Source organism: Penaeus vannamei, chromosome 26, assembly GCF_042767895.1.
Source record: "Penaeus vannamei isolate JL-2024 chromosome 26, ASM4276789v1, whole genome shotgun sequence".
Lineage (NCBI taxonomy): Eukaryota > Metazoa > Arthropoda > Malacostraca > Decapoda > Penaeidae > Penaeus > Penaeus vannamei.
This window is the reverse complement of record NC_091574.1, coordinates 2,540,459-2,551,912: the sequence shown is the minus strand read 5'-3', so window position 1 is coordinate 2,551,912 and position 11,454 is coordinate 2,540,459. Positions and strand designations below refer to the sequence as shown.

Here is an 11,454-nt window from a genome sequence, read left to right as displayed (position 1 = left end):
GAAAATGCCCATGGTTTTTACTACTATTGATCTGTTTTATTCACTTCATTATTTTATTCCACAGGTTCAAGTTCTAGTAGCTCTAGTTCCAGTAGTTCAAGTTCAAGTAGCTCAAGCTCAAGTAGTTCTAGTTCAAGTAGCTCAAGCAGCTCAAGTTCCAGTAGCTCTAGTAGTTCAAGTTCAAGTAGTTCCAGCTCAAGTAAGTAAAAATACTGCATAGATATATATTATTATTCTTGAAATCTGATCTTCAGTTTTATCAACCCTCTCGTGCAAGGGAAGTTGCTAATCAGCAGCTCAGCTTTACAAAACAATACGATTTTCTATTCACATTTAAGATGTGCTGGAAAGAGAGCTTATTTGTTAGTACACAGGACGCATATGCACGGGAGGGTTAAATGCAACCTTTGTATTCTCTTTCCAATTGTTACAGAGATCTGTAGTTCCTTATGATTTTAGTTACCTTTTCTCAGTCAAATGTTTAATGGATAATCTTTTGATGTGTAGCTTGGTTGAGATTGACATATTTCTGATAGATGTAGCAAATTTATGAAATTTTATCTAAATATTTCCTTAAAAATGAAATCATATTCATTATTCTCAGGCTCAAGTGGAAGTAGTAGAAGTAGTATTATTTCAAGCAATTCTAAGTCAAGTTCTTTGAGTATCATTTCAAGCATATCTACTTCAGTTAGTGAACCTTGCATTAGTCAAAGTTCCTCCTCGAGAATTTCATTTTCATCGAGTGAACACAGTTGTTCAACTTGTATTCAGAGCAGCAGTTCGACTTCAAGTATTTCCTGTTCAAGTAGTGTTCTTATCTCATGCAGTAAACATACATCTAGTGAAAGTAGCTCTTTCTCAGGAAGTCAATCTGTTCCGAGCAGTTCTGTATCAAGCGTAATCAGTCTCAGTAAATCAAGTAGTACATCGATATCAAGTAGCTGTTCAGGCAGTGGAAGTGATATTGTTTCTAGCAGCTCTGAGTCAAGTAGCCAGAGCAGTTTGAGTTCTGTTATATCAGTTTCAAGAAGTGAATCTGGCTCAAGTAGCTCGTGTTCAAGAAGTATAAGTGCTTGTAGTAAATCTACATCAAGCAGTCATGGTAGTCCAAACATGACAAGCTCAATCAGTGGAAGCAGCTCAGACAGCTTACTGCTATCATGTAGTTCCTCTGGAATCACAAGTAGTTTTGTTTCCAGCAGTTCTATGTCAAGTAGTCTAAGCACTGTATCTAGTTCGGTCAGTAAGTGTTCCCTTAGAGGGGAGAGCTCCTCTTCAGTCAGCTCCATTTATTCCTCATGTATTCCAAGCAGCCTTGTCTCAAGAAGTTCCAGTTACGTTAGTTCATCTTCAAGACTTGAGAGTAGCTCTTTCTCCGGAAGTAAATCTGTTCCGAGCAGTTCTGAATCAAGCTTAATCAGTCTCAGTAAATCAAGTAGTACATCGATATCAAGTAGCTGTTCAGGCAGTGGAAGTGATATTGTTTCCAGTAGCTCTGAGTCAAGTAGCCAGAGCAGTTTGAGTTCTGTCATATCAGTTTCAAGAAGTGAATTTGGCTCAAGTAGTTCATGTTCAAGCAGTATAGGTGCCTGTAGTAAATCTATATCAAGCAGTCATGGTAGTCTAAGCACGACAAGCTCAATCAGTGGAAGCAGCTCAGACAGCATACTGGTATCATCTAGTTCTCAAATTATAAGTAGTATTGTTTCAAGCTGTTCTATGTCGAGTAGCCTGAGCACTGTATCTCGTTCAGTCAGTAAATGTTCCCTTAGAGAGAAGAGCTCCTCTTCAGTCAGCTCCATTTATTCCTCATGTATTCCAAGCAGCCTTGTCTCAAGAAGTTCCAGTTGTGTTAGTTCATCTTCAAGACTTGAGAGTAGCTCTTTCTCCGGAAGTAAATCTGTTCCGAGCAGTTCTGTATCAAGCTTAATCAGTCTCAGTAAATCAAGTAGTACAATGATATCAAGTAGCTGTTCAAGCAGTGGAAGTGATATTGTTTCCAATAGCTCTGAGTCAAGTAGCCAGAGCAGTTTGAGTTCTGATATATCAGTTTCAAGAAGTGAATCTGGCTCAAGTAGCTCGTGTTCAAGCAGTATAAGTGCTTGTAGTAAATCTACATCAAGCAGTCATGGTAGTCCAAGCATGACAAGCTCAGTCAGTGGAAGCAGCTCAGACAGCTTACTGGTATCATGTAGTTCCTCTGGAATCACAAGTAGTTTTGTTTCCAGCAGTTCTATGTCAAGTAGTCTGAGCACTGTATCTAGTTCGGTCAGTAAATGTTCCCTTAGAGAGAAGAGCTCCTCTTCAGTCAGCTCCAATTATTCCTCATGCATTCCAAGCAGCCTTGTCTCAAGAAGTTCCAGTTGTGTTAGTTCATCTTCAAGACTTGAGAGTAGCTCTTTCTCTGGAAGTAAATCTGTTCCGAGCAGTTCTGTGTCAAGCTTAATCAGTCTCAGTAAATCAAGTAGTACAATGATATCAAGTAGCTGTTCAAGCAGTGGAAGTGATATTGTTTCCAGCAGCTCTGAGTCTAGTAGCCAGAGTAGTTCGAGTTCTGTCAAATCAGTTTCAAGAAGTGAATTTGGCTCATGTAGTTCATGTTCAAGCAGTATAAGTGCTTGTTGTAGTGAATCCTCATCAGTCAGTTGTGGAAGTCCAAGCATGACAAGCTCAATCAGTGGAAGCAGCTCAGACAGCTTACTGGTATCATGTAGTTCTTCTGGAATCACAAGTAGTTTTGTTTCCAGCAGTTCTATGTCAAGTAGCCTGAGCACTGTATCTAGTTCGGTTAGTGTAAGTAAGTGTTCCCTTGGAGGGGAGAGCTCCTCTTCACTCAGCTCCATTTATTCCTCAAGTATTCCAAGCAGCCTTGTCTCAAGAAGTTCCAGTTCATCTTCAAGACTTGAGAGTAGCTCTTTCTCCGGAAGTAAATCTGTTCCAAGCAGTTCTGAATCAAGCTTAATCAGTTTCAGTAAATCAAGTAGTACAATGATATCAAGTAGCTGTTCAGGCAGTGGAAGTGATATTATTTCCAGTAGCTCTGATTCACGTAGCCAAAGCAGTTCGAGTTCTGTTATATCAGTTTCAAGAAGTGAATTTGGCTCAAGTAGTTCATGTTCAAGCAGTATAAGTGCCTGTAGTAAATCTATATCAAGCAGTCATGGTAGTCTAAGCACGACAAGCTCAGTCAGTGGAAGCAGCTCAGACAGCATACTGGTATCATCTAGTTCTCAAATTATAAGTAGTATTGTTTCAAGCAGTTCTATGTCGAGTAGCCTGAGCACTGTATCTCATTCGGTCAGTAAATGTTCCCTTAGAGAGAAGAGCTCCTCTTCAGTCAGCTCCATTTATTCCTCATGTATTCCAAGCAGCCTTGTCTCAAGAAGTTCCAGTTACGTTAGTTCATCTTCAAGACTTGAGAGTAGCTCTTTCTCCGGAAGTAAATCTGTTCCAAGCAGTTCTGTATCAAGCTTAATCAGTCTCAGTAAATCAAGTAGTACAATGATATCAAGTAGCTGTTCAAGCAGTGGAAGTGATATTGTTTCCAGTAGCTCTGAGTCAAGTAGCCAGAGCAATTTGAGTTCTGTTATATCAGTTTCAAGAAGTGAATCTGGCTTAAGTAGCTTGTGTTCAAGCAGTATAAGTGCTTGTAGTAAATCTACATCAAGCAGTCATGGTAGTCCAAGCATAACAAGCTCAATCAGTGGAAGCAGCTCAGACAGCTTACTGGTATCATGTAGTTCCTCTGGAATCACAAGTAGTTTTGTTTCCAGCAGTTCTATGTCAAGTAGTCTGAGCACTGTATCTAGTTCGGTCAGTAAGTGTTCCCTTAGAGGGGAGAGCTCCTCTTCAGTCAGCTCCAATTATTCCTCATGTATTCCAAGCAGCCTTGTCTCAAGAAGTTCCAGTTGTGTTAGTTCATCTTCAAGACTTGAGAGTACCTCTTTCTCTGGAAGTAAATCTGTTCCGAGCAGTTCTGTATCAAGCTTAATCAGTCTCAGTAAATCAAGTAGTACAAGGATATCAAGTAGCTGCTCAGGCAGTGGAAGTGATATTGTTTCCAGCAGCTCTGAGTCAAGTAGTCAGAGCAGTTTGAGTTCTGTTATATCAATTTCAAGAAGTGAATTTGGCTCATGTAGTTCATGTTCAAGCAGTATAAGTGCTTGTTGTAGTGAATCCTCATCAATCAGTTGTGGAAGTCCAAGCATGACAAGCTCAATCAGTGGAAGCAGCTCAGACAGCATACTGGTATCATGTAGTTCTTCTGGAATCATAAGTAGTGTTGCTTCAAGCAGTTCCATGTCAAGTAGCCTGAGCACTGTATCTAGTTCCGTCAGTAAATGCTCCCTTAGAGAGAAGAGTTCCTCTTCAATTAGCTCCATTTATTCCTCATGTATTCCAAGCAGCCTTGTCTCAAGAAGTTCCAGTTGTGTTAGTTCATCTTCAAGACTTGAGAGTAGCTCTTTTTCCGGAAGTAAATCTGTTCCGAGCAGTTCTGTGTCAAGCTTAATCAGTCTCAGTAAATCAAGTAGTACAATGATATCAAGTAGCTGTTCAGGCAGTGGAAGGGATATTGTTTCTAGCAGCTCTGAGTCAAGTAGTCAGAGCAGTTTGAGTTCTGTTATATCAGTTTCAAGAAGTGAATTTGGCTCATGTAGTTCATGTTCAAGCAGTATAAGTGCTTGTTGTAGTGAATCCTCATCAGTCAGTTGTGGAAGTCCAAGCATGACAAGCTCAATCAGTGGAAGCAGCTCAGACAGCATACTGGTATCATGTAGTTCTTCTGGAATCATAAGTAGTTTTGCTTCAAGCAGTTCTATGTCGAGTAGTCTGAGCACTGTATCTCGTTCTGTCAGTAAATGTTCCCTTAGAGAGGAGAGCTCCTCTTCAGTCAGCTCCATTTATTCCTCATGTATTCCAAGCAGCCTTGTCTCAAGAAGTTCCAGTTACGTTAGTTCATCTTCAAGACTTGAGAGTAGCTCTTTCTCTGGAAGTAAATCTGTTCCGAGCAGTTCTGTATCAAGCTTAATCAGTCTCAGTAAATCAAGTAGTACAATGATATCAAGTAGCTGTTCAGGCAGTGGAAGTGATATTGTTTCCAGTAGCTCTGAGTCAAGTAGTGAATTTGGCTCATGTAGTTCATGTTCAAGCAGTATAAGTGCTTGTTGTAGTGAATCCTTATCAATCAGTTGTGGAAGTCCAAGCATGACAAGCTCAGTCAGTAGAAGCAGCTCAGACAGTATACTGGTATCTTGTAGTTCTTCTGGAATCAGAAGTAGTGTTGCTTCAAGCAGTTCAATGTCGAGTAGCCTGAGCACTGTATCTAGTTCAGTCAGTAAATGTTCTCTTAAAGAGAAGAGCTCCTCTTCAATTAGTTCCATTCATTCCTCATGTTCCAGTTGTGTCAGTTCATCTTCAATACTTGAGAGTAGCTCTTTCTCCGGAAGTAAATCTGTTCCGAGCAGTTCTGTATCAAGCTTAATCAGTCTCAGTAAATCAAGTAGTACAATGATATCAAGTAGCTGTTCAGGCAGTGGAAGTGATATTGTTTCCAGTAGCTCTGAGTCAAGTAGCCAGAGCAGTTTGAGTTCTGTTATATCAGTTTCAAGAAGTGAATCTGGCTCAAGTAGCTCGTGTTCAAGCAGTATAAGTGCTTGTAGTAAATCTACATCAAGCAGTCATGGTAGTCCAAGCATGACGAGCTCAATCAGTGGAAGCAGCTCAGACAGCATACTGGTATCATGTAGTTCCTCTGGAATCACAAGTAGTTTTGTTTCCAGCAGTTCTATGTCAAGTAGTCTGAGCACTGTATCTAGTTCGGTCAGTAAGTGTTCCCTTAGAGAGAAGAGCTCCTCTTCAGTCAGCTCCATTTATTCCTCATGTATTCCAAGCAGCCTTGTCTCAAGAAGTTCCAGCTACGTTAGTTCATCTTCAAGACTTGAGAGTAGCTCTTTCTCTGGAAGTAAATCTGTTCCGAGCAGTTCTGTATCAAGCTTAATCAGTCTCAGTAAATCAAGTAGTACAATGATATCAAGTAGCTGTTCAGGCAGTGGAAGTGATATTGTTTCCAGTAGCTCTGAGTCAAGTAGCCAGAGCAGTTTGAGTTCTGTTACATCAGTTTCAAGAAGTGAATCTGGCTCAAGTAGCTCGTGTTCAAGCAGTATAAGTGCTTGTAGTAAATCTACATCAAGCAGTCATGGTAGTCCAAGCATGACAAGCTCAATCAGTGGAAGCAGCTCAGACAGCTTACTGGTATCATGTAGTTCCTCTGGAATCACAAGTAGTTTTGTTTCCAGCAGTTCTATGTCAAGTAGTCTGAGCACTGTATCTAGTTCGGTCAGTAAGTGTTCCCTTAGAGGGGAGAGCTCCTCTTCAGTCAGCTCCATTTATTCCTCATGCATTCCAAGCAGCCTTGTCTCAAGAAGTTCCATTTACGTTAGTTCATCTTCAAGACTTGAGAGTAGCTGTTTCTCTGGAAGTAAATCTGTTCTGAGCAGTTCTGCATCAAGCTTAATCAGTCTCAGTAAATCAATTAGTATGCTGATATCAAGTGATGTTTCTAGCAGCTCTGAATCAAGTATCCAGAGCAGTTTGAGTTCTGTCATATCAGTTTCAAGAAGTGATTTTGGATCAAGTGGTTCATGTTCAAGCAGTATAAGTGCTTTTAGTAAATCCACATCAAGTAGCCATGGTAGTCCAAGCATGACAAGCTCAATCAGTGGAAGCAGCTCAGACAGCATACTTGTATCATGTAGTTCCTCTGGAATTATAAGTAGCATTGTTTCAAGCAGTTCTATGTCGAGTAGCCTGAGCATTGTATCCAGTTCCGACACAAGTTCCAGTTGTGTTAGTTCATCTCCAAGACTTGAAAGTAGCTCCTTGTCAGAAAGTAAATCTGTTCAAAGCAGTTCTGTATCAAGCTTAATCAGTCCCAGTAAATCAAGTAGTACAATGATATCAAGTAGCTGTTCAGGCAGTGGAAGTGATATTGTTTCCAGCAGCTCTGAGTCAAGTAGCCAGAGCAGTTTGAGTTCTGTTATATCAGTTTCAAGAAGTGAATCTGGCTCAAGTAGCTTGTGTTCAAGCAGTATAAGTGCTTGTAGTAAATCTTCATCAAGCAGTCAAGGTAGTCCAAGCATGACAAGCTCAATCAGTGGAAGCAGCTCAGACAGCTTACTGGTATCATGTAGTTCCTCTGGAATCACAAGTAGTTTTGTTTCCAGCAGTTCTATGTCAAGTAGTCTGAGCACTGTATCTAGTTCGGTCAGTAAGTGTTCCCTTAGAGGGGAGAGCTCCTCTTCAGTCAGCTCCATTTATTCCTCATGTATTCCAAGCAGCCTTGTCTCAAGAAGTTCCAGTTACGTTAGTTCGTCTACAAGACTTGAGAGTAGCTCTTTCTCTGGAAGTAAATCTGTTCCGAGCAGTTCTGTATCAAGCTTAATCAGTCTCAGTAAATCAAGTAGTACAATGATATCAAGTAGCTGTTCAGGCAGTGGAAGTGATATTGTTTCCAGTAGCTCTGAGTCAAGTAGCCAGAGCAGTTTGAGTTCTGTTATATCAGTTTCAAGAAGTGAATCTGGCTCAAGTAGCTCGTGTTCAAGCAGTATAAGTGCTTGTAGTAAATCTACATCAAGCAGTCATGGTAGTCCAAGCACGACAAGCTCAATCAGTGGAAGCAGCTCAGACAGCTTACTGGTATCATGTAGTTCTTCTGGAATCACAAGTAGTTTTGTTTCCAGCAGTTCTATGTCAAGTAGTCTGAGCACTGTATCTAGTTCGGTCAGTAAGTGTTCCCTTAGAGGGGAGAGCTCCTCTTCAGTCAGCTCCAATTATTCCTCATGTATTCCAAGCAGCCTTGTCTCAAGAAGTTCCAGTTACGTTAGTTCATCTTCAAGACTTGAGAGTAGCTGTTTCTCTGGAAGTAAATCTGTTCTGAGCAGTTCTGTATCAAGCTTAATCAGTCTCAGTAAATCAATTAGTACGCTGATATCAAGTGATGTTTCTAGCAGCTCTGAATCAAGTATCCAGAGCAGTTTGAGTTCTGTCATATCAGTTTCAAGAAGTGATTTTGGATCAAGTAGTTCATGTTCAAGCAGTATAAGTGCTTGTTGTAGTAAATCCACATCAAGTAGCCATGGTAGTCCAAGCATGACAAGCTCAATCAGTGGAAGCAGCTCAGACAGCATACTTGTATCATGTAGTTCCTCTGGAATTATAAGTAGCATTGTTTCAAGCAGTTCTATGTCGAGTAGCCTGAGCATTGTATCCAGTTCGGACAGAAGTTCCAGTTGCGTTAGTTCATCTCCAAGACTTGAAAGTAGCTCCTTGTCAGGAAGTAAATCTGTTCGAAGCAGTTCTGTATCAAGCTTAATCAGTCTCAGTAAATTAAGTAGTACAATGATATCAAGTAGCTGTTCAGGCAGTGGAAGTGATATTGTTTCCAGCAGCTCTGAGTTAAGTAGCCATAGCAGTTTGAGTTCTGTTATATCAGTTTCAAGAAGTGAATCTGGCTCAAGTAGCTTGTGTTCAAGCAGTATAAGTGCTTGTAGTAAATCTACATCAAGCAGTCAAGGTAGTCCAAGCATGACAAGCTCAATCAGTGGAAGCAGCTCAGACAGCTTACTGGTATCATGTAGTTCCTCTGGAATCACAAGTAGTTTTGTTTCCAGCAGTTCTATGTCAAGTAGTCTGAGCACTGTATCTAGTTCGGTCAGTAAGTGTTCCCTTAGAGGGGAGAGCTCCTCTTCAGTCAGTTCTATTTATTCCTCATGCATTCCAAGCAGCCTTGTCTCAAGAAGTTCCATTTACGTTAGTTCATCTTCAAGACTTGAGAGTAGCTGTTTCTCTGGAAGTAAATCTGTTCTGAGCAGTTCTGTATCAAGCTTAATCAGTCTCAGTAAATCAATTAGTACGCTGATATCAAGTGATGTTTCTAGCAGCTCTGAATCAAGTATCCAGAGCAGTTTGAGTTCTGTCATATCAGTTTCAAGAAGTGATTTTGGATCAAGTAGTTCATGTTCAAGCAGTATAAGTGCTTGTTGTAGTAAATCCACATCAAGTAGCCATGGTAGTCCAAGCATGACAAGCTCAATCAGTGGAAGCAGCTCAGACAGCATACTTGTATCATGTAGTTCCTCTGGAATTATAAGTAGCATTGTTTCAAGCAGTTCTATGTCGAGTAGCCTGAGCATTGTATCCAGTTCGGACAGAAGTTCCAATTGCGTTAGTTCATCTCCAAGACTTGAAAGTAGCTCCTTGTCAGGAAGTAAATCTGTTCAAAGCAGTTCTGTATCAAGCTTAATCAGTCTCAGTAAATCAAGTAGTACAATGATATCAAGTAGCTGTTCAGGCAGTGGAAGTGATATTGTTTCCAGCAGCTCTGAGTCAAGTAGCCAGAGCAGTTTGAGTTCTGTCATATCAGTTTCAAGAAGTGAATCTGGCTCAAGTAGCTCGTGTTCAAGCAGTACAAGTGCTTGTAGTAAATCTACATCAAGCAGTCATGGTAGTCCAAGCATGACAAGCTCAATCAGTGGAAGCAGCTCAGACAGCATACTGGTATCATGTAGTTTCTCTGGAATTATAAGTAGTTTTGTTTCAAGTAGTTCTATGTCGAGTAGCCTGAGCACTGTATCTAGTTTAGCCAAAAGTTCCAGTTACGTTAGTTCATCTTCAAGACTTGAAAGCAGTTCTTTCTCAGGAAGTGAATCTGTTCCGAGCAGTTCTGTGTCAAGCTTAATCAATTTCAGTAAATCAAGTAGTACATTGATATCAAATAGCTGTTCAGGCAGTGGAAGTGATATTCCTTCTAGCAGCTTTTTGTCAAGTAGCCAGAGCAGTTTGAGTTCAGTTTCAAGAAGTGAATTTGGTTCAAGTAGTTCATGTTCAATAAGTATCAGTAAACCAATATCAAGTAGCCATGGCAGTCCAAGCATTGCAAGTTCAAGTGAATCTTGCGCTGTGTATAGTCAAATTAGTTCTTCCTCAAGCATATCTTCAGAAAGTATCAGAAAACCCATCTCAAGCAGTTCCAGTTCACGTGGCAGTATAATACTGTGTATTAGCCATATGTCAAGCAGTCAAAGTAGTTCAGGGTCATTCAGTTCTTCAACCAGCAACCTAAAATCAACTAAATCTGCTTCCTCTCAGAGTAGCAGCTCACTCTCGAGTAGATATAGAATACCTAGTTCCATATATAGTCCCTGTAGCTGTAGCAGTGCCCTGGTATCATCAAGTAGTTGTGGTGTATGCAGCTTTACTTCAGGGAGTCCGTGCAGCATCACCTCAAGATCAAACTGTTACTCAGATTCAAGCAGCTTAGGACATTCAGAATTTAGCAGTGTATGCAGCTCACCGAACTCCCTGTGTTCAAGTATGCAGAGTAGTTACAGCTCACAAAGTTCTGTTTCAAAAAGTAGTTACAGATCCATAGTTCCAAGTTCAAGTTCAAGTATCCCAAGTTCCTGTAGTAGTTGTAAGTAATAGTACGACAGATTTATTTTTTCACGAGAATTCTTTCAGCACCGACTTGAAATATCTTGAAATCTGGTTAATACTTTATTATCAAACTAAGCTAAACTCAGTGTGTAAATGTAGTTCACGTCTACTCTCCAGTGGCAGCACAAGTTAGCTAATTAGCTTATGGTTGGTGTGATTGTCTTCACCTCACTTCCAAATTTTAAAATACGTTTTAAATACATTGATTAACTCAGATGTTTTGGTTAATATATATATATATATATATATATATATATATATATATATATATATATATATATATATATATATATATATATATATATAAATGACAATAAAAAATAATAGTAAATATCACTTGTATCTAGGTGACACATTTCCATACTAGCAAAGAATCACTTGTGTAATTCAACTACTGATAACGATTATACTAAGGGCAATGGAAACATAAAGGAAGAGGGGCATGCAATACTAAACAACAGAGGTGTTATTTGGGATTTAGACCTATGGATAACTCTAACGCTGATAAATATAATCTTGGATATGCATAAAAAAGAATTACATGGCGTTACAATCATAATTATGTTAATGATATATATCCTTATGATAAATGTTCATATGATTATTATTATTTGGGATTTAGACCTAAGGATAACTCTAACGCTGATAAATATAATCTTGGATATGCATAAAAAGAATTTCATGGTGTTACAATCATAATTATGTTAATGATATATATCCTTATGATAAATGTTCATATGATTATTATTATGATAAGTGACAACAAAAGCATATGCACTTCTTGTAACTCACGTGTATGCACAATATATGAGAATCATGATCATGAAATTTATAAACAATTATTTTTAAATTCATTCTTGGTTATAATGATACTGAAAATAATAACATAAGATAATCATAATAATAATCATCATGCTAATGATAATAATAATGATAATAATAGTGATAATTAAGATA

At 39.3% G+C, this 11,454-nt stretch overlaps 1 protein-coding gene across 1 annotated transcript in view; it reads left to right on the top strand.

The window, feature by feature from the left end:
* Positions 1-11,454, top strand: part of LOC113817793 (serine-rich adhesin for platelets) — a 158,759-nt gene that overhangs the window by 70,816 nt on the left and 76,489 nt on the right. The window contains exon 6 of the mRNA XM_070139598.1: positions 65-203. Within this exon, the coding sequence (XP_069995699.1) occupies positions 65-203 (139 nt within the window). The remainder of the gene's footprint in view (positions 1-64; positions 204-11,454) is intronic.